This window comes from Heptranchias perlo, chromosome 10, assembly GCF_035084215.1.
Source record: "Heptranchias perlo isolate sHepPer1 chromosome 10, sHepPer1.hap1, whole genome shotgun sequence".
NCBI lineage: Eukaryota > Metazoa > Chordata > Chondrichthyes > Hexanchiformes > Hexanchidae > Heptranchias > Heptranchias perlo.
The window spans coordinates 73476516-73502539 of NC_090334.1; the positions used below are offsets into that span (position 1 = coordinate 73476516).

The 26024-nt window shown below is 42.6% G+C and overlaps 2 protein-coding genes across 4 annotated transcripts in view; both read left to right on the forward strand.

Annotated features, from left to right (window-relative positions):
- Window positions 1–7137, forward strand: part of vipas39 (VPS33B interacting protein, apical-basolateral polarity regulator, spe-39 homolog) — a 44219-nt gene extending 37082 nt beyond the window's left edge. For all 3 annotated transcript variants that reach the window (XM_067991060.1, XM_067991062.1, XM_067991061.1), the window contains exons 16-20: window positions 1301–1390; window positions 3609–3695; window positions 4723–4812; window positions 5468–5572; window positions 6124–7137. In XM_067991060.1, the coding sequence (XP_067847161.1) occupies window positions 1301–1390; window positions 3609–3695; window positions 4723–4812; window positions 5468–5572; window positions 6124–6144 (393 nt within the window). In that variant the 3' untranslated portion in view covers window positions 6145–7137. The remainder of the gene's footprint in view (window positions 1–1300; window positions 1391–3608; window positions 3696–4722; window positions 4813–5467; window positions 5573–6123) is intronic.
- A 2642-nt stretch (window positions 7138–9779) lies between these two features.
- ak7b (adenylate kinase 7b) overlaps window positions 9780–26024 on the forward strand; it is a 36427-nt gene continuing 20182 nt past the window's right edge. The window contains exons 1-9 of the mRNA XM_067991063.1: window positions 9780–9918; window positions 11244–11423; window positions 14381–14489; window positions 16338–16432; window positions 18871–18981; window positions 20365–20448; window positions 21457–21545; window positions 23408–23498; window positions 25766–25840. Coding sequence (XP_067847164.1) covers window positions 9823–9918; window positions 11244–11423; window positions 14381–14489; window positions 16338–16432; window positions 18871–18981; window positions 20365–20448; window positions 21457–21545; window positions 23408–23498; window positions 25766–25840 — 930 coding nt within the window. The 5' untranslated portion in view covers window positions 9780–9822. The remainder of the gene's footprint in view (window positions 9919–11243; window positions 11424–14380; window positions 14490–16337; window positions 16433–18870; window positions 18982–20364; window positions 20449–21456; window positions 21546–23407; window positions 23499–25765; window positions 25841–26024) is intronic.

Genomic DNA, 26024 nt, shown 5'->3' on the forward strand with positions numbered 1-26024 from the left:
CGTGAGCATTGGCCGCCCTACGTTCCCTCACCCTAGTGGGCATCACTCATGGGTTGGTGTTACAAACTCAGGTCTGCCGTAGATAGTCTCAAGAGTTCAGTGGCAGAACATCACTCCCGTATGTGGATCTTGTGCCTCTTGTGTTCTGGAGTTAATCGTACTTCCTAATATCCACCTATATAATGGCATAACCCGGGGCGGGGGTGGGGTTGTCATATGAACTCGCACCCCACATGTGCTTCTCCAATCTTACAATAGGCGGAACTGAGGAACAATCTAGTAAGACTGGGTCAATGACAAATCAGAAAGCTGGTTTATTTTGCAGGATATACACCACTGAACAAAAGTAGCATTTCCAGCCTACAACTCTTCCTGTAACGATACAAAATACGGTGTTCCGAATAATAGAATTATTATTTTCATTTTGTTATATTTTCTTTCAGGTCAGCTACAAGCTGGGAATACCAACCTGCCATATCTTAATTCCCAGCTCAAGGCCAGACTGTTTTCTGGCAGCCTCTGTTAGGCCTGACTGACATTGAACATTTTTTTTTTGTTAATTCTGACCCCAGGAATGTATTGAGTCATCTCAACCAGAACAGGTGTGAGCGATCACTGAAATATCCAAACTGAATTTTATTGTCTGAAGTGCTCTGGTTCAGACACTTCTTCCGAATCGTAATCTATATATCTCAGCCCTGCTGTTTGGTGAATCTAACCCCTTTGAAATCTAAGTTTAACTCAGTTGTGGCATTTTTTATAATTGTTGCACCAAGTTACCTCTTGTGGCTGAATAGTCAGAAATCCCGACGTGATGGTGAGCAGTGACAGTGAGGCCAATTTGGGGAGGTACCGTAGCCGAACTTGATCCTGCCCTGAGCAGATGTCCACACTTGCACACTTTCCGGAAGGGGTTGCTGAATAGCAATCAGGGAGTGGGAACCTTGGCCGTGTATTTTTCCTCCTTCCCTAATACTAGAGACGCTGAAGCCAGGTGTAGCATCCCTGCTGTCACTCAGCATGGACCGGGGAATAACTCGCCTCCCTAACAGAAGTGCACCTTGAGTTGGAATCCCAGCCGAGATCAGGGAATAAGAAAGAGTTAATGAGAACAACAACTTGCATTTAGATGAGCACTGTTAATGTAGAAAAATGTCCCACAGTACTTCACGGAGACGTGAGGTAAAAAACAAATCGTTCGTAGATGATTTATGTACTGTTTTTAGTTAGGTTTGAATCTGTGTGTGTGTGTGTGTGTGTGTGTGTATAATAGAAACTAATCTTTCTGCTTGTATTTTAGATTTCAGACAAGCAGTACTTACTCACTACACTAGCAGCTCGTGCCAAACTGAAGGCTTGGAAAGACGTTGATAATCTATTCACTACAAAGGTAACTTACTTGTATAAAGTCATAATTTGTATCACAATATCAGCCTTTTAGTGTTCCTGTAATTACCGCAGAATGTGTCCTTTCAGTACTTTATCCTATTTGTGTGTTAGTTGGTAAAATGTTTTTTTTTTGATTGTTGTAAGTGCTTTACTTCCTTGGTTACTGAATGGCGGTAGATGTTCAAAAGTAAATATATACACGTGAAGTACATTTACCTATATTGTGTGAGTGTATGTAAGAGATTTTCTATTAAAATTGGTGCATATGGCTAGCTGGTGTCACTGAAGCCACACTTGTGGTTAGTCAGCAATTTATAATGGACACTGATCTAAACAAATTACTATCATTTGGCCTCACGCCAAGGCTATGTTCCCGCCAGCTTCCCCTCAAATCGATGTATCTGTGCTGTAGTTGATGAATCATCCTCTGGTACTTTTTTCCCATTAACTCACAGGTCTCCCAGGACCCTCTCTTCTCTTCTGTCCTGTTCTGTTCCTTCTTCATATTGTTGTACAGAGTCGTACAACACCAAGTTATAGTCCAACAGCTTTACTTTAAATCACAAGCTTTCGGAGCTTAGCTCCTTCGTCAGGTGAGTGAAAAAGAGTTTCCATAAAAGCATCGCATATATAGTCAGAGAACAATGTCTGGTGATTACAGATAATCTTTCCAACTGCCCGTTATCACATCTCGGCAGAGAGATAATTACAGCAATCAAAGGAGCGGATGGTGTTCAGACAGGTTTAGTCTGGGACACCTTACATTCAAGAATACTGAATACAGACGGGGCCAGATAACAAAGACAGAGAGAGAGAGAGAGAGAGGAACCCGAAAGGCAGAGAGAGAGAGAGAATGACCCGTTGGTCATGCGTTGGCTGCCACGGCAACCTCTGCAAGACATGCCAGATCATCGACAGAGATACCACCATCACACGAGAGGACACCATCCACCAGGTACATGGTTCATACTCCTGTGACTCGGCCAACGTTGTCTACCTCATACGTTGCAGGAAAGGATGCCCCGGAGCATGGTACATCGGCGAGACCATGCAGACACTGCGGCAACGGATGAACAGACACCGCGCAACAATCGCCAGACAGGAGGGTTCCCTCCCAGTCGGGGAACACTTCAGCAGTCAAGGACATTCAGCCACTGATCTTCGGGTAAGCGTTCTCCAAGGCGGCCTTCGAGACACACGACAACGCAAAATCGTCGAGCAGAAATTGATAGCCAAGTTACGCACCCATGAGGACGGCCTCAACCGGGATCTTGGGTTCATGTCACGCTACATGTAACCCCACCAGCGAAAAAAAGTTATCTGTTTTTAATACAACGGGTCGTTCTCTCTCTCTCTCTCTCTCTCTCTCTCTCTCTGCCTTTCGGGTTCCTCTCTCTCTCTCTCTCTCTCTCTGTCTTTGTTATCTGACCCCGTGTGTATTCAGTATTCTTGAATGTAAGGTGTCCCAGACTAAACCTGTCTGAACACCATCCACTCCTTTGATTGCTGTAATTATCTCTCTGCCGAGGGGTGATAACGGGCAGTTGAAAAGATTATCTGTATAATCACCAGACATTGTTCTCTGACTATATATGCGATGCTTTTATGGAAACCCTTTTTCACTCACCTGACGAAGGAGCTAAGCTCCAAAAGCTTGTGATTTAAAATAAAGCTGTTGGACTGTAACCTGGTGTCGTACGACTCTGTACGTTTGTCCACCCCAGTCCATCACCGGCATCTCCACATCATGGCTTCATATTATTGACCTTGTACAACATCTCATCCAACTCCACGCACTCTGCATTCATCAACTTCCTTCAGATTGCATGTCCTTATGTTCCCAATTTCTAGTCCACATGCATTGCAGTGGCTCAATCACCATATCTTTATCTCCTCCATGGCCTTCAATGGGGGTAATGAAAATCAAGAGGATTTGGGGATAATATCTACAGCTGGTTGAGTTCTTCTGCAGAATTAAAAGTAGAAAAAAAAACATTATTTCTGTTACATTAAATTTCAGAGCCCGGTGAGGTAATTTTCAAAGAATTATAGTTTTCCTGCATTGTTCCTAAAGCTGGTTTTGCCAAGAATTGGGAAGTTAATTTTTTTTTAACATAAGTTGTGTTTCCCCACAAGCCATCACTGGTCATTCAGTTCCATTCGAACCCCCTTCCTCCCTGTGAAAAGATGATATATAGGTGTGTTTTATTTTGTTTTAGAATTGGCTAGGTTACACCAAGAAGAAAGCCCCAATTGGATTTCATCGAGTTGTCGACATCTTACACAAAAACAACGCTCCAGTTGAGGTAAGATCCCAGCTTGTGATACTTGAGAAAATTTCCTTCATTCTGCACCTTCTACCAGGAGTAAAACCGGACACGATCTAGGAGAGGTACAAGAACGACAGTAATCCTTCAGGAATCTCTTGATGCCCGCACAACTGTCCCAGCGCCATGTATAAAATGGGGGTGCCAACAGTTACTATTCCATGTTACCAGCTTCAAACACACTTCTGTTGTTGCCCTGCATTGGTCTGGAAGTCACTTTTTTTTTAAAACCGGTTTCCCATTTTAGTGAGTTAGTCGCGGAAGTATCGAGCTCTGATGATTGAAATATGGAAGTGTTTTCAGCATCAGACGACTATTGTTGCTGCAAGCTTCTTTTGCCCTGGCAACGCAACGTGGTCTCCCGCCCTTTCTTCATTGACGTCTCCCTGAGGGTTCTCGATACTGCAATGAGCGCTTGATTCAATTGTATCTTCCATGCATTTTAACCCCCCGGTTTAAACTCTTTCCCCAAATGATTTGATATCTGATGTGATATCTACATTCCGTTTTGAAAATGGCAAACAACAGACCACGTTTAATGTTGAGGTGGAGCTCGGTGAGGCAGGAACCATTTAGGATATTGAGATGGCCGCTGGGGAAAATGAAAATGTCACATCTGTGTAATGGGGTGAGGGAAGGGGTTGGGGGGGGGGCGCGCGGTGGTGATGTTGAGGCTGGGGTCTGGGCATATTGTTCAGGGTATTGTAGGGGACCTTGCACTCTACATCTTAGTAATGTCATATCCGACCCAAGATTGTTTGATGTTGGGAAAACTGCATCATTTCCCACCACTGCTATCCTAGCAAATAAATATTAAGGAGGTGACAGTTTTCAGAATAAGATCAAAACCTCCCTTATACAGTGTGACGGGGATTGGAAAATCAGCAGTGGAAAATCAAACCTGCATCACAACCAGTCTGTGGTGCTACGTGTGGGTTCCTGCAACATGTAGTGCCACCTTAAAAAGAAAGGATGTTTCATACTGTATTATAACATTTTTTTCCAGGTTATTCAGGAGTATGTTGCTTTAGTGGATAACACAGAACTGAAGTTAAACCTTGCCACAAAATACAAGTGCCATAACATTGTGATTGATGTAAGTATAATAAGCGTTAGATTTATTACTACTGCACTAGGGAAGAGATGAGTGAGGAAAAAACAGCAGTGCAGGTTCATGAAGAGTGTCCATGGTCAATGTGTTTTATGTAATTTGAATGCTCACAAAAGTTCACAACAGCAAGTATGTTTAATGTCAGAAATGGTTTGGATCAACTCAGCCTCTGGATGTCCTTTTGAACACTGTAAATGGCAGCCTTTCATCTACCCCCAGGAAATACATTTGAGCAGAACAGAAAGGGTTTTCTCTTCAGCACACTTTCTGCCCCCGAGCAACTTGTTCATGGGTGACAAAGGCACTCGACCTGAGGAAGTGAGGTCCAAATATCCATCAAAATAAATTGGCGAGTTGAGAAGGCAAATCTCTTCCGAGCCTTCTGTGTCAGAAGTCTCATTGGCAGAGGCCTGAGAACGATTCAGCCAGGGGGTAATGATTGGTGTAGGGGGAATGTTACTAAAAAAGGAGATAAAAACCACTCTTGCAGGAAAGATGACGCACAAACAAGACAAGATGGTGGTAATTCAGTGGTAACCAATTATGATGTGGTTTAAATTAAAGGCATACAAATCAATTGTGCTTGCATAAAGTAAATGGTTTACAAAAGCTGTTTTAACTTCCCTTTTTACAAAATTAGACCTACAGGGATCTTAAGGACCGACAGCAGCTGATTCTGTACCGAGATAAAGTGGACAGAAGCTCACAAGAACAGAGGAAGATAGACTATATCCTGAGCAATTCTGTAAGTTAAAACAAAGCTTTAAATCCTACATAGTGCTGGGCTGCAATGTTTTTTAAGCACTTATGACTGAAATCCACTGGCCAGGAGTGAAGATCTCAGTCTGCAACTGGGACACTGGACTGTCTTAAAGCAACAGTCCTGTTCCAGAAATAGACACAATTGCTGATCTCTCAAAACTTTTGCCAGTTTCTGGCTGGACGTGAGGGCTACAACAACAACAATGTGCATTTGTATGGTGCCTTTAACGTAGTAAAACGTCCCAAGGCGCTTCACAGGAGCATCATCAGACAAAATGTGACACCGAGCCACATAAGGAGATATTAGGACAGGTGACCAAAAGCTTGGTCAAACGTCTTAAAGGAGGAAAGGGAGGGAATTCCAGAGCGTAGGGCCTAGGCAGCTGAAGGCATGGTTGCCAATGGTGGGGCGAAGGAAATCAGGGATGTGCAAGAGGCCAAAAATTGGAGCAGCACAGAACTAATGTGAAAACGAGTAAACTGAAAAACAAATGTACCTGCCAGATTGCTAATGGTAGTTTTGACACTTTGCAGCAAATCAGATGGAAAAATTGAAGGACGAAGATTCAACGGAGCAAATGCAGGAATGTCTCCTTTACACATTATTACTGAGTGAGCTTGGAAGTTGGAGAATCTGGCAATTAGCGACGAGGAAGAGTGATCTGCACCAACCTTCTGAGAACTGCAGGAACTTTACTGCCTGAAGATTAAAATTAATAATAATAATGGGACCTTAGAAATTAAGTGTCCTATCCACACATTTGTATATTTCACGTGTATCAAGTTGTTCGATTGCAAGGTTATGACTTTTAAGAATGGATGGGACGTGGGGGTGTGGGCGGAATGGGGGGAGTGAAGGACAGTCACATTTTTCACGAGGGAATTACAAGTCCCCCAGCTAAAAGTGTCAAAATACTGAGCAGAGATAACATAGAAAGATAGAAAATAGGAGCAGGAGTAGGCCGTTCGGCCCTTCGAGCCTGCTCCGCCATTCAATATGATCATGGCTGATCCTCTATCTCAATAGCATAATCCCGCTCTCTCCCCATATCCGTTGATGCCTTTTGTGTCTAGAAATCTATGTATCTCCTTCTTGAATATATTCAGTGACTTGGCCTCCACAGCCTTCTGTGGTAGAGAATTCCACAGATAAGCTATACTTCAGAAATTCGGGTATTTGGTTTTAGCCAGAAGATGTTGCTAGCTGGCCTTTTTTTTATATTTGTTCATGGGATGTGGGCGTCGCTGGCAAGGCCAGCATTTATTGCCCATCCCTAATTGCCCTTGAATTAATTGCCTCATTGATGACATCTAGAAACAGGAACAAATAGAGCAAACAGGAACAGAGAATAGTTAATATATTTATTGTCTGCTTGTTTAGACCCTTCCCTTTTCCCCCTCCCCCAATTACACTGTAAAAAAGAAAGTACAATTCCTGAATATTATTCCAACATAAATGAGAGGGAACATATTTGTTGTATAGAAACTGGGGAAAGAAAACCTACACTCATTAAGAATACATTTTTAATAAAGTGCGAAACTCTGGTAGCTTCATACATTTGGACTTCATTTATTTACTTGCACGATGGTTTATTATTTTCTTCTTGAGCCTGGTACCATTGCTAGCCTGTCTAGGGTCTTGAGAGGTGAGTGAGTGGGTTGGCGGAGAGGGGGGGAAAACACTGTCTTTATGGTTTTTCCTCCTTTCCCACCACTGTGGGGTGACTTTCCCATTGTGTGGGGATTTGTCGGGGCAGTAGGGCTACGATTGGTAACTCGATGTGCTGGCTAGGTGGGCTGAACCCAAGTCCTACAACTCTGTTTCTCAGCACGTTGGCATTTTGATGTGCAGACCCTGATCCTATCATCCGCACTCTGCTTCCTCATTTTCTCCCGGGTTGCCAGTAGCAGGGCCCCAGAGATCAGTCGACGATTGCGGAAAACTTCTGGACAATGCGGGAAGGTTAGCAACCCTACCTGAGAACAGAGCAAAGTGGAGCGTGTGCTCTGTTTTAATTTGGAGCAAGCTTGGGCCTTGACACCCAATTTATACTCCACAAGTTGAAGCAAAGGAAGATACAGGGCTATGGATAGACAGCAGGGCAGTGGGATTAGTTTTGGATTGCTCTCGCAAAATTCTGGTACAGTCATAATAACATCCTTTCGTGCTGCACCCTTCTTTTGTTCCATCATTACGACTGTGACTGCACTTCAAGTTTCCTACATTACCACAGTGACTACACCTGTTGGAGATTGTGGAGGTAATGGACATAATCTTCCAATCATCCTTAGACACGAGAGGGTGGTGCCAGAGGACTGGAGAATTGCAAATGTTACACCCTTGTTCAAAAAAAGGTGTAAGGATAAACCCAGCAACTACAGGCCAGTCGGTTTAACCTCGGTGGTGGAGAAATTTTTAGAAACGATAATCCGGGACAAAATGAACAGTCACTTGAACAAGTGTGGATTAATTCAGAAAAGCCAGCACGGATTTGTTAAAGGCAAATTGTGTTTAACTAAATTGACTGAATTTTCTGATGAGGTCACAGAGGGATGAAGAGGATAATACGGTTGATGTGGTGTATATGGACTTCCAAAGTGCCACATAGTAGGCTTGTCAGCAAAGTTGAAGCCCGAGGAATAAAAGACGGCAGTGGCAGCCTGGATAAGAAATTGGCTAAATGACAGGAAACAGAGTAGTGGTGAACGGTTGTTTTTCGGACTGGTGGAAGGTATACAGTGGTGTTCCACAGGGGTCAGTACTAGGACCACTGCTTTTCTTGATATATATTAATGACTTTGGTGTACAGGGCACAATTTCAAAATTTGCAGATGACACAAAACTTGGAAGTGTAGTGAACCGTGAGGAGGATAGTGATAGACTTCAAGAGGACATAGACAGGCTGATGGAATGGGTGGACATGTGGCAGATGAAATTTAACGCAGAGAAGTGCGAAGTGATACATTTTGGTAGGAAGAATGAAGAAAGGCAATATAAACTAAAGGGTACAATTCTAAAGGGGGTGCAGGAACAGAGAGACCTGTGGGTATATGTGCACAAATCGTTGAAGGTGGCAGGGCAGGTTTTGAGAAAGCAGTTAAAAAAGCATATGGGATCCTGGGCTTTATAAACAGAGGCATAGAGTACAAAAGCAACGAAGTTATGTTGAACCTCTATAAAATACTGGTTCAGCCACAACTAGAGTATTGTGTCCAATTCTGGGCACCGCACTTTAGGAAGGATGTGAAGGCCTTAGAAAAGATTTACTAGAATGGTTCCAGGGATGAGGGACTTTAGTTACGTGGATAGACTGGAGAAGCTGGGGTTGTTCTCTTTAGAGTAAAGAAGATTGAGAGGAGAATTGATGGAGGTGTTCAAAATCATAAAGGGTCTAGACAGAGTAGATAGAGAGAAGCTGTTCCCATTGGCGGAAAGGTCAAGAACCAGAGGACACGGATTTAAGGTGATTGGCAAAAGGACCAAAGGCGACATGAGGAAAATCTTTTTTACGCAGCGAGTGGTTATGATCTTGAATGCACTGCCCGAGGGGGTGGTGGACGCCGATTCAATCATGATCTTCCAAAGGGAATTGGATAAGTACTTGAAGGGAAAAAATTTGCAGGTCTACGGGGATAGGACGGGAGAGTGGGACTAGCTGGATTGCTCTTGCAGAGAGCCGGCACGGGCTCGACGGGCTGAACAGTCTCCTTCTCTGCTGTAACCTTTCTATGTCCTATCATTCTATGACTTCAAAAGAAGTACTTCGTTGGCTGTAAAACACTTTGGGACGTCCTGAGGTCGTGAAAGGTGCTATATAAATGTAAGTCTCTTTTTCATCATGCAAGGCTGAGAATGCTTCACAGCAGCACTAAGCTTGTAGTGTGAATGCTCCATTAATGATTGACACTTTGGTGTGTGTCTCTTCGGCTGCAGTGCACTGACTACAGCTCCCACAATACACTGCGCCATACTGTGGCTAACTGCCTGCCTTCATTTCCCTTTCGTAAAAGCTTCATCATCATCATCATTATCCCCCGGCGATAACAAAATTCACCGGGAACTCGCTGTAAATGTTTGAAATTACATCCCCCCGCATTCTGTACGGAGAGCACCGGCTGCACAGCAGGGCCCGGGCTTTAGCTGGCCTGGTTACTGCCTGATGTCCCAGGCCGCCGAAGGACCCTCCTTAGCAACGCGTGTCGCCGCCGCGTATCCAAGCGACCGGGGCGGCGATGGCGGATGATGATGAGATGGGGGTGGATAAAATCCGGAGCAAGCGAATCTTCTTCAACCACCTGGACTCGTTCGTGGGGATTTATGCAGGGAAAGTTAGTGAGAGCTGCGGCCGGTTAATGAGAGGCAGTGGCTGTGTGTGAGCATAAATGTAATTGCACGTGTATGCATGTATGTAAGCGTGCATGTGAATTGTCTGCTCATGTATGTAAGCGTGCATGTGAATTGTCTGCTCATGTATGTAAGCGTGCATGTGAATTGTCTGCTCATGTATGTAAGCGTGCATGTGAATTGTCTGCTCATGTATGTAAGCGTGCATGTGAATTGTCTGCTCATGTATGTAAGCGTGCATGTGAATTGTCTGCTCATGTATGTAAGCGTGCATGTGAATTGTCTGCTCATGTATGTAAGCGTGCATGTGAATTGTCTGCTCATGTATGTAAGCGTGCATGAGCATGTAAACGAGTGCATGTGTATACATACTTTGTGTGTGCATGTGTTAGGGTTGCCAACTCTAGTTGGGCGTATTCCGGAAGGTTTCGTCTCATGTCCTCCTGCCCTCACCTGCCCAACCCCCACGCTACCACCGTTAGCCGCCTGACACCAAGGGATGCCAACTCAGGTTGGAGGTATTCCTGGAGGTTTGAACATGTGATGTCTGACCACATGACATCTGCAAATGTTATTGTATTTGCTGCATAAAGGTTGGGCACCCCATGTAGTTGAGTACCTTTGCTCGTGTTTTCACGCCAGCAACTGTTATGCGTGAAGTTCCAAGAACCAGGAGGCTGGCTGTGAGCAGGGGAAGAGGGGAAACCAAGGGCGGTAAAGAGGGGAAACCGAGGGAGGGGAAGAGGGGAAACCAAAGGTGGAGGATGGATTTGCAGGAGGGAAACTGGAGGTGGGAGGAACTTTCATTCCACCAGTAGCTAATAGTAACTCACTGAAATTGAACTGATAACTAATAGTAATACTGGTAACACTCAGATTCCCCTCGTAACCAACAGTAATACAATAACTCACTGATAGTCTACATGTAATTGGTAGTAATGGGTGTAACACTCGTAATCCTACCTGTAACTAATAGTAACTGTATAAACTTGTGATATTCACCCTGTAACTACAGCCAGAAACCACCTGCACTGCCCAAGTTGCGCAGTCAAGCTCCCCAGCCAATGCCACTTTTAACAGGCCCCATCTCCCTCCCTGCCTCACAAAATGCTAAGTAAGTCACTCATCACTCAGTAAGTCAGGCAGCACCTGTGGCAAGAGAAACAGAGTTAACATTTCAGGTCGATGATCTTTCATCAGAACAGTTCTGATGAAAGGTCTTTGTAGTGTGATGCAAATGAACCAGAGAGACTACAGATTTCATCCAGCACATTTTGATTTGTAACTCAAAGGGTTGATTAATTTTCAGTACCTATCTAACTGTGTGGTTGGAGCGTCATTGGAGGAACCGGCAGACGATGAAGAACAAAATGAGGAAGAGGATGAAACCGTCAAAAGTATTCCACTGGCCAAAGGGACGTACCAGGTGGTGGGAACATTGAGCAAACCTGATGCCAAGAAGCCTGATTTTGCTTTTGAAATCTTGTCTGTAAGTCTACAAATTTACCTTTCCAAACTAAAATATCTCTAAAGATTATTGTTAGGTTTACTAACGGGACTGCAGTTTTTTTGAATGTTACTTTGACAGGCAAAGATAAGTGTACGTTCATGGTTCCTTACCATGTCACCAACTGCTTGGCTCAAAGCAAAGCTGAGTGTTAAAGCAACTCGTCAATACACACAAACTGTCAAAAGGAAAACAAAAACTACTGGAGAGGTTGAGCAGGCCAATCAAAGAGAACGATAGGTTAAGATTTCAAGTGTAACCTTCATCAGAACTGCCACAGTAAGGCTGAAGAAGACATCTGATCTCAACGTTGACAGCAACAACTTCAGAGTTTAGCCTTCACCCGTCATTTTTGGAGTGGATTCTCCCAGTTGGTGTCATTCACATTCTGCTATTCTCCCTTCCATTTTGGAAACGGGCAGACATATTGTTTTGTCTTTCTTGTGTCCTGCTCTTCTCTGCCAAAACTGCTCACTATTCCAGGATCATCCTGGAATGCAAAGATAACCCCAGCTTCTCTTCTCCACTACAAAGTGTCTTCTTAAGCCTCTCTCCCTTGCCTCCTCCACCCTCACCTCCAACAGCAAATGCGAGGAGCTCATGGACTTGTCACTAAGATTGAGACCATCCGTTCAGTTGCCTCTTCTGCTTTCCTCTCTTCCCCTAGCCCACCAAGCCAAATTTTCCCTAAGGCTCCCCCCTACCCTAGCCCTAAAACCGCATCTTGCTCTGGTTTCTCTCCTATCTCCCTTCATGCCCTCTCTGAGCTCATGGATCATGAGACCCATATCCTGCTCCCTCTACCCTATTCCCACAAACTGCTGACCACCCAACTGCCCTTGCTGGCCCCCACGATAGCTGATATCGTTAATGGTTCCCTCTCCTCAGGTACTGTCCCCCTCCCCTTCAAATCTTCCGTCATCACTCCCCTCCTCAAAAAATCCACCCTTGACCCCTCTCTCCTTGCAAACTATCGTCCCATCTACAATCTCCCTTTCCTCTTCAAAGTCCTTGAACGTGTTATCGCCTCCCAAATCCGTGCCCCTCTTTCCCGCAACTCCATGTTGGAATCCCTCCAATCAGGTTCCGCCCCTGCAACCGTACTGAAACTGCCCTTATCAAAGTCACAAATTACATCCTACGTGACTGTGACTGTGGTAAACTATCCCTCCTCATCCATCTCGGTTGACTACATCATCGTCCTCCAACGCCTCTCCTCCATTATCCAGCTGGATGGGACTGCGCTTGCCTGGTGCCATTCTTATCCAGTCGTAGCCAGAGAATCTCCTGCAATGGCTTCTCTTCCTGCTCCCGCACCGTTACCTCTGGAGCCCCCCAAGGATCTATCCTTGGCCCCCTCCTATTTCTCATCTACATGCTGCCCCTTTGCCACATTCACCGAAAACACGATGTCAGGTTCCATGAGTACTCTGACGACACCCAGCTCTACATCATCACCACCTTCCTCGACCCTTCCGCTGTCTCTCATTTGTCACATCCTTATCCAGCATCCAGTATTGGATGAGCAAAAATTTCCTCCAGCTAAATATTGGGAAGACCGAAGTCATTACCTTTGGTCACTCCTATCCTTGCCCACCTTTATTAGTTCTCCATCCCTCAACATGTCAACTTCACAGTCTTCCTCCACATCTACAAATGTCCCTGCTTGCATCCTCTGCTCTTCCAACTCTGGTCTACTGTACGTCCCTTCCTCCCCTGCGCTACCATCGGTGGCACAACCTTCTTCCCTCCCACCCTGTGGAAGTCTTTCACCAAACATGGGAGACCTTGCTTCATCTGTCCCCACTTTCAAAAGCCTCCTTAAAACCTACCTCCTCAACAATATCTTTGACTACCTCCTTTAATTCCCCTCCTACTCCTGTATTTGGAGGTTTGATCCCAAACCGTGGGATATTTTGCTATTTTAAAGGCACTATATAAATGTACATTGTTGTTGTTGACTGTACCAGTTCTGATAAAAGATTACACCTGAAACCTTAATATGTCTTTCTCTTTAAAATACTGATCAACCTGCTGTGCATTGCCATCAACTTACAGCCTTATTTCAGATTTCTAGGATTTGCCATTTTTCTTTTATCACACAAATTGTCAGGTTAGCTGTCCCTATTAGGTAATAGGATTTTTGAATTCCACTGGAGCAATGATGAAATAAAATCATTAAAATTGATAGGTTGAATCTCCCGTGATAGAAGAGAGTAAAACAATACCTGGTATGGTATTAAATCTTGCAGACCAGAAGTTTTCAGGTTTAATATTGGGTCTGTGCTGAGTTAGCTGATCCCCACTGGGACATCAGTTGGTATGCTACAACTGGCCTCTGTGCCTCTGAGCTAGGGAGGGGAAAACCAGCCAGGGGTTCCTGATCCTGATTACTATTCCAGTGACCTCTGCTGGAAAGTTTGAATGTCTTGACATTGAGTGAGGATAGGACTGAGCTCAACCACGATGCCCTCCACAGTTAAATAGTCTGCTGACACTCACTATCTAGGCCCACACACGAAGAATAGCCACTTAGGCGTGGTACTGGAGGGGTCTAGTGTTCCTGGTACCAGCAAGAGTTGAGGAGAAGAGGAGAGAAAATTGAATTGAATTGAAAGTCAGTAATATAGCGTGCCAATGGGCATATTTCCGGAGATCTGAAAGAGAAAACAGTAGCTTTAAATCTCTATTGGAACAGTTTGACTTTGTTGTGCTCAAAGTTTGGCAAAAGTGAGCTACAAACATACGCACCCAAGAAAATGGCTGTTCTCTTTAGATGTAAGTTATAAATAGGGATTTGAAAGTTGCCATCTTACACGTTTTGTAGGAAATCTTTCTTTAAAGGTGAAGTTATGTTCATAGATAGGAATTATTTCACTGGATTTAGTGCAGACATCTGGATAAAGGTAGTTTTCTTTATTTTTCACATCTTATTTCAGTTTGACACACGCGAGCATCTATTGGAATATCTTATGGATTGTGACATTATCATCTATAACATCACAGAAACAACTGAGCAAATTGATGAAGCCTCTTGGGCTGTTTCAGGTTCTGATTTATCTTTTCATTTTTCTGCTTTACTTTTTGCTGTAACAATAATTACGTACTACTTGTTCCATTTTTTTTGACCTTGTTTGCTTCATAATTGATCAACATTTTCATCACGTACAAAAAAATATAATCTCATGGTCATTGCCAAGTGGGTGCATCAATGCCTGCAGATATAGTTGGTGACATTTTGGTGAATGTCCGCAGTGAGGCAGTGTTGGCTGACCTGCCTTCATTCATGCAGCACCATTGAAAGCCTGACATACTGTGATTAGGATGCTCACAACATTATAATTAGCCAGGTGGGGTTCACATCATATTTATGTTATTGAGTCTGCTGTCACAGCCTCTCTTGGGAATCGGAGGCTTTGCATCCACAAAACATCTGCCAAAGTGAGTCGTACCTACCTGCTTATAATTAACTTTAAAAATCATTATGAAATACCTTTTTATTCGGCAGGTTATTTCTGATAGAACTGTGATATTTCTTGAGGGATGTTCTCCCCCAGTTTTATTATTTAAGTGAAGCTCGCGTTGTTTCAGGTGGTCATTTCCTGCCCCCTGTTTTATCACTTTCCATAAATGCGCAAAGTGGGAAGAGATCCAATATAATTGATCTCTGGCCACTTTCCTGATCAGGTTTACTTGATTTACAGCTATAAATAGGGTGAACTTGATAATAAAATACAGTAAAATAGGATAGATTTTAATATGACATTTTAGGGAATCTCAGGGTTTTTGCTGAGTTTAAGTTCAAAATGTTTCAAGTTCAGGTGATTATTTATATATGTGTATAATATGCCTTATATATTTAAAAGGTTGAGTGGTCTCAACAGGCCAAAGGTATTGCACCTGTAGGTGGTGCTGTGAGTGTAACGTTACGTGACGTAATGTTATGTTACAGGGCCACCGAAAGGAAACAGTGGCAACTCACTTGTGGATCAACATGGCAGGGAAAGAATTTTTTTTTTAAAGAAATATAAGAAACCATTAAAAAACAGCAAACCGTGGAACCTCGGAAACCAATTTAAAAATCAGATACTGAACATAACAACATAAGAAATAGGAGTAGGCCATACAGCCCCTCGAGCCTGCTCCGCCATTCAATCAGATCATGGCTGATCTTCAACCTCAACTCCACTTTCCCGCCCGATCTCCCTATCCCTTGATTCCCCGAACGAAATAAAAGGAACCTCCCTGTTTGGCCATGGCCTCCCCCTTCCCTTCCGCCCCCTTCCTCCCCTTTCCTCACCCTTCCTCTTCTCTCCCCTCCCCTCCTCCCATCCTCCTTACCCTTCATCCTCTGTCTCCCTCTCTCCCTCCTCTCCCTTTACCCTTTCCTCCGATCTCCTCTTGTTCCCCTTCCCTTTTCCTCTCCCCCTCTCTTTCCCCCTCCTCCTCTCTGATCTCCTCCTCAACTCTTCATCCTTCCCACCGCTACTCTGCCCCTTGTCCCCTTTCCTCTTCCCCCACTCCCCTCCTATCCTCTACTCTCATGATTTGTAAAGTTAATTATAAGCAGGTAGGCACTTTGCATGTGAAGCACAGTTGCTGTCCAACTGCAACCTGACCCCATTTCCCAAGCAGTGACAAACATGATGGACCTACTGGAGCATCTATCATTCAACCTTACCTAGAAGTAGGGCACAGAAGGAGAGAACTGACAGAGTTATGAATTACTTCCCAAACCCAGATCAATCCAAGTATATTAAATATTCATTGAAACAAAAAAAATACAATTCTGTACAAATTTTGTACATTTCCATGGCTTATTCTGGACCAGAGAGGTAAACAATGAAAGAATGCTAAAGGGTAATATTTATTTTCCTCTCCTTTTTCTATTTGCAGCGCTACATTCAGATTTAGAAAATTTCAAGAGCTCAAAGATATTCATTCTGTTGTCAACAATAATGACGTGGTCCCTCACCAAACCAGCCGACCCTGTAAGGAAAATTTAAAGTGTTTTAGCTGTTGCTATTTAATCATTAAAAAGAGAACCAAATTGAATAGTAGCTGGTTTTAAGTATGTTACAAAGTTAAGTGTTTATTACAGTTGAGTTTACATTACACCTCATATAAGATTTATAAATTAAGCAGATTTCAATCAGATAGAGCTGACATTCAGAATTCAAACTTCAATGATCATGGGTAGTCTGTGAGTTAATCTGTACCTGCTGAAGATTTTGTGGAATGTGCAGATTGACTGAACAAGCAGTGCACAATTACGCGACTTACAGTTTTAAGTGCAAATTATCTCTCAGTGGTGATGTTACAATCTGCCTTTCGGATGAGACTTTAAACCGAGGCCCCGTCTGCTCTCTCAGGTGGACGTAAAAGATCCCAAGGCACTATTTTGAAGAAGAGCAGAGGAGTTATCCCCGGTGTCCTGGCCAATATTTATCTCTCAAACAACATCACTAAAACTGATTATCTAGTCACTATCACATTGCTGTTTGTGGGACCTTGCAGTGCGCAAATTGGCTGCCGCGTTTCCTACATTACAACCATGACTACACTTCAAAAAGTAATTCATTGGCTGTAAAGCACTATGGGACATCCTGTGGTCATGAAAGGTGCTATATAAATGCAAGTCTTTCATTCTTTCTTATTATTAATCCTGCATTAAAAACATCATTGTAACCATCTCAAGCAGCAGTACCTCTATAGTGTATAGTGCACTGACAGATGCTGCTGACTCGAAACTGGATCCGATGCTGAGCAAGTTCCCTACACAACTGTAAAAATATATAAATTTCTAAGGAAAATTGATACAATGGAGTGACTTTTAGCCTGCAATGCTGGTTAGAAAGCACTCAAACTTATCGCTTGGAATTTATGTGGTAACCTGAAGCTCTTGATTAGATTACTGCATTGCCCAGTAAATGAACTGAGCCATTCAAACCTGAAGGGTTCCAATTTGATGCATGGTCTTTGCTGAGTTAGTTGGTATCACCCAGGTTGGCAATAGGGGTGTTATATCTGGCCTTAGTGCACCTGAATTAGGGAAAGGAAAACCCCAACAGGGTTCCTGCTTCTGATTGCCATCTAGTGCTAGAAGATCCACTTGCTTTGACACCTAGGTCTAGATTTTCCCAAAAAGGGCGCAGTTTAGATCTGAATGGTTTGAAGAAGATTTCAGACATATTCAAATGGGAGCGTGCTGTTTACACCCAATTTTCTGAATTTAGCTCCAGGTGCAGATTTGTATGGGTGCAGGAAGCACACCACTGGTGGAGGTGATAATGGGAATTGGTGAAATTTAAAGGGCTGGGAACAATTAAAAACAACATGGCAGAATGGGGTGACAAAAATTCTGAAATGCTTTGTAAAGGCCCCAAAAAGTACCTCAACACATTAGGAGCCTTTGTCAAAACTCAAGGGCGAGGGGAATAAAAAGTAACGGGCAAACGTGAAGGGAAAAGAAACCAAAGGTCAAGGCATCAGTCTGCAGGCAAGTAATTTTGCAGCCCAGCAACCGACTTCTTGTTTGATGACTGCTGAAGTAGAGGTGCTGCTGCTTCAGATGGTTACGCGCAAGGTGGCCCTCTTTGTCTCCCCAGGGCACCGTCCCATTGCAGCCTGCTTGTAAGGAGGTGAAGACAAGTTTGAAGCCTCAGCTGACAGCTACCGTGCTGCATGATAGCTGCAGGTGTCCGAACAGCAGATGGCACGTGGTTTTTTTTTTGCCAATAGTGAAGATAGTTTCCTGCAGTTGTTGCAAGGTAGATGCAACAATGCTGCAGATATGGTTGGCAATATCTTGGCAGGTGCAATCAATGAGGCTATGCTGGGTGTTGATCACTGTGACATGCCTTCTTTCATGCAGTACCACTAAAGGCATGACATACTGTGATTGCGGTTCTTCCAAGGAAGCGTCCCACATTATGGTTGGCCAGGTATTCATACATCTTAATGGTGCCATCAGGTCTGCTGTCCTAGTCTCCATTGGGAATCCACCACTTCTCCACCTGATTTATGCCCATAAACGAGGCAGTTCCAGTTGGTAACCTTCAGATTATGGTAAGGGCAGGACTGGGTTCAGCTGTGATGCCATTAATGGTTGAATAGCTGACCACCCTGACTGGCTGTACTCAAACATGACTAAGCCCTCGGGCAAGGTAATGAAGAGCTGCCGGACCTATGGAACCATACATTGCATAAGTTGCCGCCTTCAAAAGAAGGGGGAAAATTAGGAGAAAAACAAAATCATCTTAATGCCTTAATTGCTGCTTTGTAATCACTCCAGACATTCATTATTATATGTATTCTACATAAAACTGAGTAAAGTTAAACCATAAAATAATATATTTTTAAATTTACTTCTGTTTTAATGTGTTTTATTCGCATGAAAATAAAGTCACCAGTTAATTTCTTTTTGCAGGAGGATCCAGAGACTCCCTTAACGGAAGATGACTATCGTAAAAGAAGGGGTCATCCAAACTTTAAGGACCACCTCAGCCTTGAGAAACTGGTTATCAAACTTGGAAAAACTGTATGTAACCACAGAAAATAATTTGAATCTTCGAAAAGTAATTTTCTGGTGTAATAGCTGTGTAATAGATCAGTGTAGTTTAAGGTGGTCTTTATCTTAATATTTTGGGTGTTCAGTTCCTAAATTTGGGATGAATCTTTAAGACTATATGAATGTCCTGTTTCGTTACATGTATCATCCCATGAGTGACCAAAACAAGTTCCACTTCAATTAACTCTCAATTTTTAACCTGCTTTGAGAGAATTTATTTTCAGGGGATGTAAGGGGAAAAATTGTAGAAATTAAAGTTTAAGAAAGTATTGTGTTGCATTTAATGTATAGTTTCACATTCCCACTGCATTTAGTTGTCAAGAAAAAGCGAAACACATTATGAACGACTTCATTATTCAGGCGATACCATGTAATAGTTTTTATAGGATAGATTATCAACTTGCTGCCTGGGCGTACGACTGGTGTTGTGGATCAGCATCCTGGTATAGAATCCGCCCAATTTTCATCTCAAAATAAAATCGGATGGTTCCTATAATGGGCAGTTGATCCACAATGCCAATTTTCTCTCCTCCAAAAAGCTGTTGAGGCTGGGGTGTCAATTGAAAATTGCAAAACTGAGCTTGATAGATTTTTGTTAGGCAAGAGTACTAAGGGTTACGGAGCCATGACGGGTAAATGGAGTTAGAGACAGATCAACCATGATCCAATTGAATGGCGGAACAGGCTTGGGAGACTGAATGGCCTCCTCCTGCTCCTACATGTTTAATATAGCCAGCAACAACATCAAGTGAAGAAATGGATCTTTGCAGAGTGATCATGTAAAGATAATTTAATGAAAACAATACGGACACAACAATACAACTTTTTGGGGGGGAATGTAGGGCAAGATCTGTGCCTGGTATTTCCCCACATGATTAATTACTGAACTCAGCAATCCTAGTGATGTGCCAAGCGAAGATCAGGCACTTCCCTGTAGGAGAGAGAAATCAGAGGGAGAGTACATGAGTGTTGATGACAGTGTGGGGATGGCAGATGGATAAGAATGGAAAAATACATGTTGACAGGAGTGTGAGGGCAGAACCTTGGCTACTGTGTGAGGACAGAGCTTGAGTGTCTGCAGCAGTGTGAGTACTATCAAATAATGCTCAGAATGTCTCATTGCTTACACTACATTTTAAGTAGAGCTTAATACGGACTATAACAATTTTAAAGTCTGTTTACTATTTATTGCTACTTCGTTTTTTTTCAGCTTAGAGAAATGTGTAAAGTTAAATGGTCATGATTGGAATGGTCTATTTCATATTAAAATTTTGTAACATGTTGTATGATTTAGTTTTATTCTGAATCATTTTATTTGTGAAGAAAATGTTTTGCACCTTTGTTTTATTTTAGAAGAAGCGCAAGTTTACTACGTACGTTATTGCTTCTGGGCTTGTTTATGGAATGGATGAAGGTATATTTCACTACTTTTTCAAGGTAAGGAATATGGGAAGGTGATGTTTTTCACTGTGACAGTCTTGAGTATACACAATCCATAACTCGATCCACAGCATCAGTTCTTTTATGCACTGTAATATATTCCGAATGTTATCACCAGGAGTTTGTTGTTTTACTTGAGGTATCTTATTGAAAAGAAGCATCAAATTTGCAGGGCTACGGGGAAAGAGCAAGAGGGTGGGACTAATTGGATAGCTCTTTCAAAGAGCCAACACAAGTATGATGGGCTAAATGGCCTCCTTCTGTGCTGTAAGATTCTATGATTCTAACTGCTGTCTTTGTTAGTTGTTCCTTCTGATGCCTTGTCAAAGATGTTTTGTAACTTCCGTGAATCCTCCTTTCTACCAGTCCTTTCTGATGTTGCAGTTGCTCACGTTTGTTGTCCTGATTGACCTCATCACTGGGAATATTCTCAGGGGTTTTCCCAATCGGCTGCTGTAACTTTGGCGCAAGACCGGTAGAAATAGGGGTTTCCTGGTTCGTCTCTTTTACTCTTTTCCGCGTTGGTGGTGAACCTTGTAATGGGCCTAAGCCCTTCACTCCGGCTTCTCAATTTTAGAAAAACACAGGATTACTGCACCTGTGTTAATTTGGAAATGGGCATGTACACCACCAGAGATCTCAATCTAATTCCTTTCATCCCTTTTGAGTCCCTTCATCCTAGTCTCCTTTATTCATTCCAGCTTCCCTTAATTACTGCTTTTATTTGATCCTTCCTGCTCAGCAGCCATATTGAAACTCGACCTTATTTGCTGTGACCAGGACTGCATTATCTGATGTTATGCCAGGATGACTATGTAGTTCCACATCTCTGATACACTAGGTGTGTCAAAAATGGACATTGTCTTGGTCTGCTAGTACTGATGATTTTATGTGTGATTGTTGTGTTCAATGCAGTGGTATGATTCTTATGGGGTTCATGTACTTTATACAGTATCACAGTATATGCAATTCTAACCTCATGTGATTGTTTCTTTGTGTGTTTAGGAGGCCTGGCTTGGGCTGAATCCAGTAATACCATGCTTTGGAGATGGAAAAAATGTTGTTCCAACCATTCATGTCAATGACTTAACTGCGTAAGTATAGAACAAGAGAAAACAGGAGACCTTAACTATCAAGCCAAGGATATCAGCGGTCAGCCCACTTTGCTCAGGATGCACAGTTTGGTGAACTATCCCAAGTACAAAATTTTGTTCAGTTCAGCAATGTAATTCTGTAGTTACCAAACCACACAGTATTAATTTAACCTCCATCATAATTATGGACAGTCTTGTATTCCAGTGGCTCTTGACCAGTCTTTTAGGCTCATTGGATCTCTATGGAACTGGCCGAAACTTGCTGTCTTCAACCTGAGGTGAAAGCTATACCTGTTCCTACACGTTTAATGTAGCCAGTAAGAACATCAAGTGAAGAAATGGATCTTTGCAAAGTGATCATGTAGAGATCATTTAATGAAAACCCCTATTTCTACTGGCCAATTTCTTCAAAGTTGTAATTTTCTTGCTAGGCCACAGTTCCATGAGGAATGGATGGCCTCTTGTGTTTTGTCCAAGTGCTGTTATTCAGTATGCAGGGGAGCTGTGAAAATACCTTTTGTTCAAAACTTCATCGTCTTCGAACAAAAATATAGTTGTAAAAATATCAATTAACATTTTTAAAAATAACTTCAAATATCTTACCCAAGCAAAGTCCCATCACGTTGGGTCTCCAAGCAAAGTCCCATCACGTTGGGTCTCCAAGCAAAGTCCCATCACGTTGGGTCTCCAGGCAAAGTCCCATCACGTTGGGTCTCCAGGCAAAGTCCCATCACGTTGGGTCTCCAGGCAAAGTCCCATCACGTTGGGTCTCCAAGCAAAGTCCCATCACGTTGGGTCTCCAAGCAAAGTCCCATCACGTTGGGTCTCCAAGCAAAGTCCCATCACGTTGGGTCTCCAAGCAAAGTCCCATCATGTTGGTTCTCCTTGTCTTCCATTGTTTCAGTGAGTCGAGTGTTTGGGTCTCTATTGAGGCATGAACAGTTGTTTTTAGAACTAAAGAAAAAAGTATACAGGAAGTTAAAAGAAAATATCATCAGCTTTAAACGTAACTTTACCACAACTCAATGCCATAGTAATAACATTAACATGGAGGACCCCCTTTATGTTTCAGAGCAGTTCTGTTGATTGCAATACCAAGCCGATAGGGTGTTTTGTCAAATTGAATCCCAACCTGGTCTGAAATCATAGCTCCCATTGCTATCAGTGGAGCTGCTCTGGGACACTCTTATTCAGATTTGGCAAAAATGAGATAACTTATCTTTTACAGCGATTAGTTAATCAATGTATTGGTTCATTGTATTTACTAAAAATTCTTATTATGGCATTGAGTTGTGGTCAAGTAATGTGTAAAGCTGACAATTCAAAAAGTAAATTTCTTCTTTTTATTTTCTTTACACTTTTTTTAGTTCCAAAAATAACTGTTCATACCTGGATAGAGACCCAGACACCAAAGTCACAGAAACAACTGAAATCTGGTACTTACTTGTTGGTCTGAGGCGGAACCCCATTGATTTTACTAGCAACAGGAGAGGTGGGAAGAAATAACAGTTTTAAAACAAATGTAAATGTTGCGAGGGATGATTCCTCACTCCCCGTTGGGCAGCTGTGCTCAATCGGAAATGCAGGTCAGAGAATAGGGATACAGTGCTGTAGCTGTACAGTATCTCCATCTTGCAGTCCCTTCAGGTCTGTCTCCTCCTGGGATCAGAGAATCATCTTAGTTTAAACTTGCTGAAACATTACATTCATTTGAATTGATTATTTTTAAAAAAATTGTGTCAAACTTTGCAGGCAGGATGGAAATGAAGGACAGCGTGTAGCACCAGTGAATATGTGGACCAGTGAATTTAGGGGTTTGTGTTGTTTAAAAGGAATTACTTTTTTTTGGCCTTATCTTGCAGAGTGTTGCAAAATGTAGTGGAACATAAACCAAAAACTTACTACATTCTTGCAGTGGATGACTCAAAGTACATGCTGCAAGAGATAGTCAAGGTAAACATTTAAAGTTCCTTCCTAAAGAGAAATATCAGTCTTTTTTTGATGGTGCCATGTAATCTTGTGAAGTAGTACAGGTATCATAATATAGTATATGAATGCTTTCAATGACAGATCATTTGCATGCGTTAACTTAATTTTGACCCGTGAGAAGTGTGTGAGCAACCCTTACGCCTCCATCTCTACCCAATTCTGCCAGTACAAAATGAGATGATGTTTGCAATAAAACTGCCTTGAACCCATTCACTTTCCTCCTAAAAGAATCCATTAAACTTCACTTTCATGACAGCCTGTACTTCCAGCAAAAAGGATTTGCTGAGGTGTTGTTTGGGGTGGGACTGCAATCCTGGCTGATTTCTCCCCCACCACCGCCTGCCCGCTCCAGTACAGGTCACATTTTGAGATTTTTGCCTATTTGCCTTAGGAAGGATCTTGGGTTAATTTATATTAAGATGCTGCTTTTAAGTTACAAGGTGTTAACAAAAATTTCAAAATAAAAAAAGAGCAAGCCGATATCAGTTAAAAATGACCATGAATCTGTCGGATTGTCGTTAAAGCCCAACTGGTTCACTAATGTCCTCTAGGGAAAGAAACCTGACATCTTTACCCGGTCCTGCCTATTTGTGACTCCAGTCCCACACCAACATGGTTATTTCTTAACTGCCCTTTAACGTGGCCTAGCAAGCCATTCAGTTCCATCAAACTGCTTCAAAGAAAAGCAAGTCAAGAAGAAGGCTTCTCAGGGCCGCTATGGATAAGCAATAAATTCTGGCCTTGCCAGTGATGCCCACAGCCCGAGAATGAATTTTTATAAAAACACCAGCTACCTGGGAATGCGGATTAGATCAAGTAGCTGGGACCAGGTGAAGTGGCTAACAGAATTGTGCTTCTTGGTTACTATATCAGTTTGAGATATTTGGGTTCATTAGTATGTTTTAGAGACATTTGCATATATAATGTTAGAACGGTTTCCTTTTATTGAGCACCGCAGGAGTCCTTGCTGGTCAGACAATGTGTTGCCATGACCCCCACATCAATCTGGGGGGTAATGGCAATTTTGTTTTATAGCGCAATGAGTCAATCCTCGACGCAGACAGGTGAGAGAGGATTCAGAGGTCAAGTTTTTGGCTTTCTCTCTGGCTGGAAAAGAAGGCAGTCTGCTCAAGTTTGAATTTGAAACAGTCCAAAATGCGGAGAACTCTCTTCCTAATGTTAAAGCCAGTTTGCTCAGTACATACTGACTTGTAAACTGAAGATAGGCCTATATTGAGGGCTAAATTTACATCATTAATAATCTTTGATATTAAGAGTAGCTTTTGGCATTAAATTCAATTTCACTGAAAACTCCATTCTGTTCAGTCATGTATTTTGAGTATGATAAATCAGTTTCTTGTTTTACAATTGGCCATATTCCAATAAAATGCTCATTGATCTGCCTTCCAGAAGCTAGGAGAAAAGCACATTAGGCAAATGTGAGTTCACAGTGTCCAGTATACACAACAAGGGGTCTTATTGCTACAAACTTTGGGTCTCGCTTTCATATGACTAGATATTGGGCAGGAAAGGTAAGCTCCTGATCATAGGAGGTGCAGGATCCACTTACAGGAGGATACCTAGTGCAGACCTGAAATTTGTAACACAAGGCACTGAAGATAGTTGCACAGCCCGAACTGCTGCTGGCATATGCGATTATGTTAGCTTGTTTTAGTTAGCACTCTCACCTCTAGGTCAGAGGTTGTAGGGGTGATACTCCACTGACAAACTGAGGTGGTGTTGCACTGTTGGGCATCTCGTCCTTCAGCTGACACATTGGGCACCATTCTGTTCCGGTGGTTCAGGCAGATTTTAAAGATGCTATGGCAATTTTCAAAGATAAACAGAGAGTTCTCATAGTGTGCTGGTTAACATTGCTCCCTCAAACAATGCCAAAGATTAGCTGGTCATTTACCTCATTTCTGTTTGTGGGATGTTATTAGTGCAGTATGTATACCTTGTTTGCTATATAACAGTCAATGGACTTCAAACTTGATTAATTGAGTGAAATACTTTGAGACATTTAGACATGATAAGTCGCTATTTAGATGTTCCCTCTTGTTATAAGATCAACTACATCAGCATAGGAAATTCAACCATTGATCTTCTGGTCTGTATTGCTCAGTTCTTTCAATCGCTCGGCAATTGGGAGATCCCAAAAGAAGAGTTTAATCTAGAATCCAGCACTATTATTTTGAGAGAACCAGTAAATCTAGTAATTATCTTTACAGGCGATCAGCAGTCTTGGACCTGCCAAGATCCAGCATATTCCACAAGGAGATGCCCTGCTCAACACTGAGTTGACAGTTAGTACGCCATTTATTTCTCGTTTTAACCTGTGCTTATGCTAACTGTTTTGGTTTTCCACTTTATTCGGCAATGTAACAGCTAAGTGGCTTTATATGGCCACTGCAGTATTGCCAGTGTTGCCCCCATCCTGAGAACAAAAAAAAGCAAGTTGTTTATTTCAAAAACATTGTTGCTGCTGCA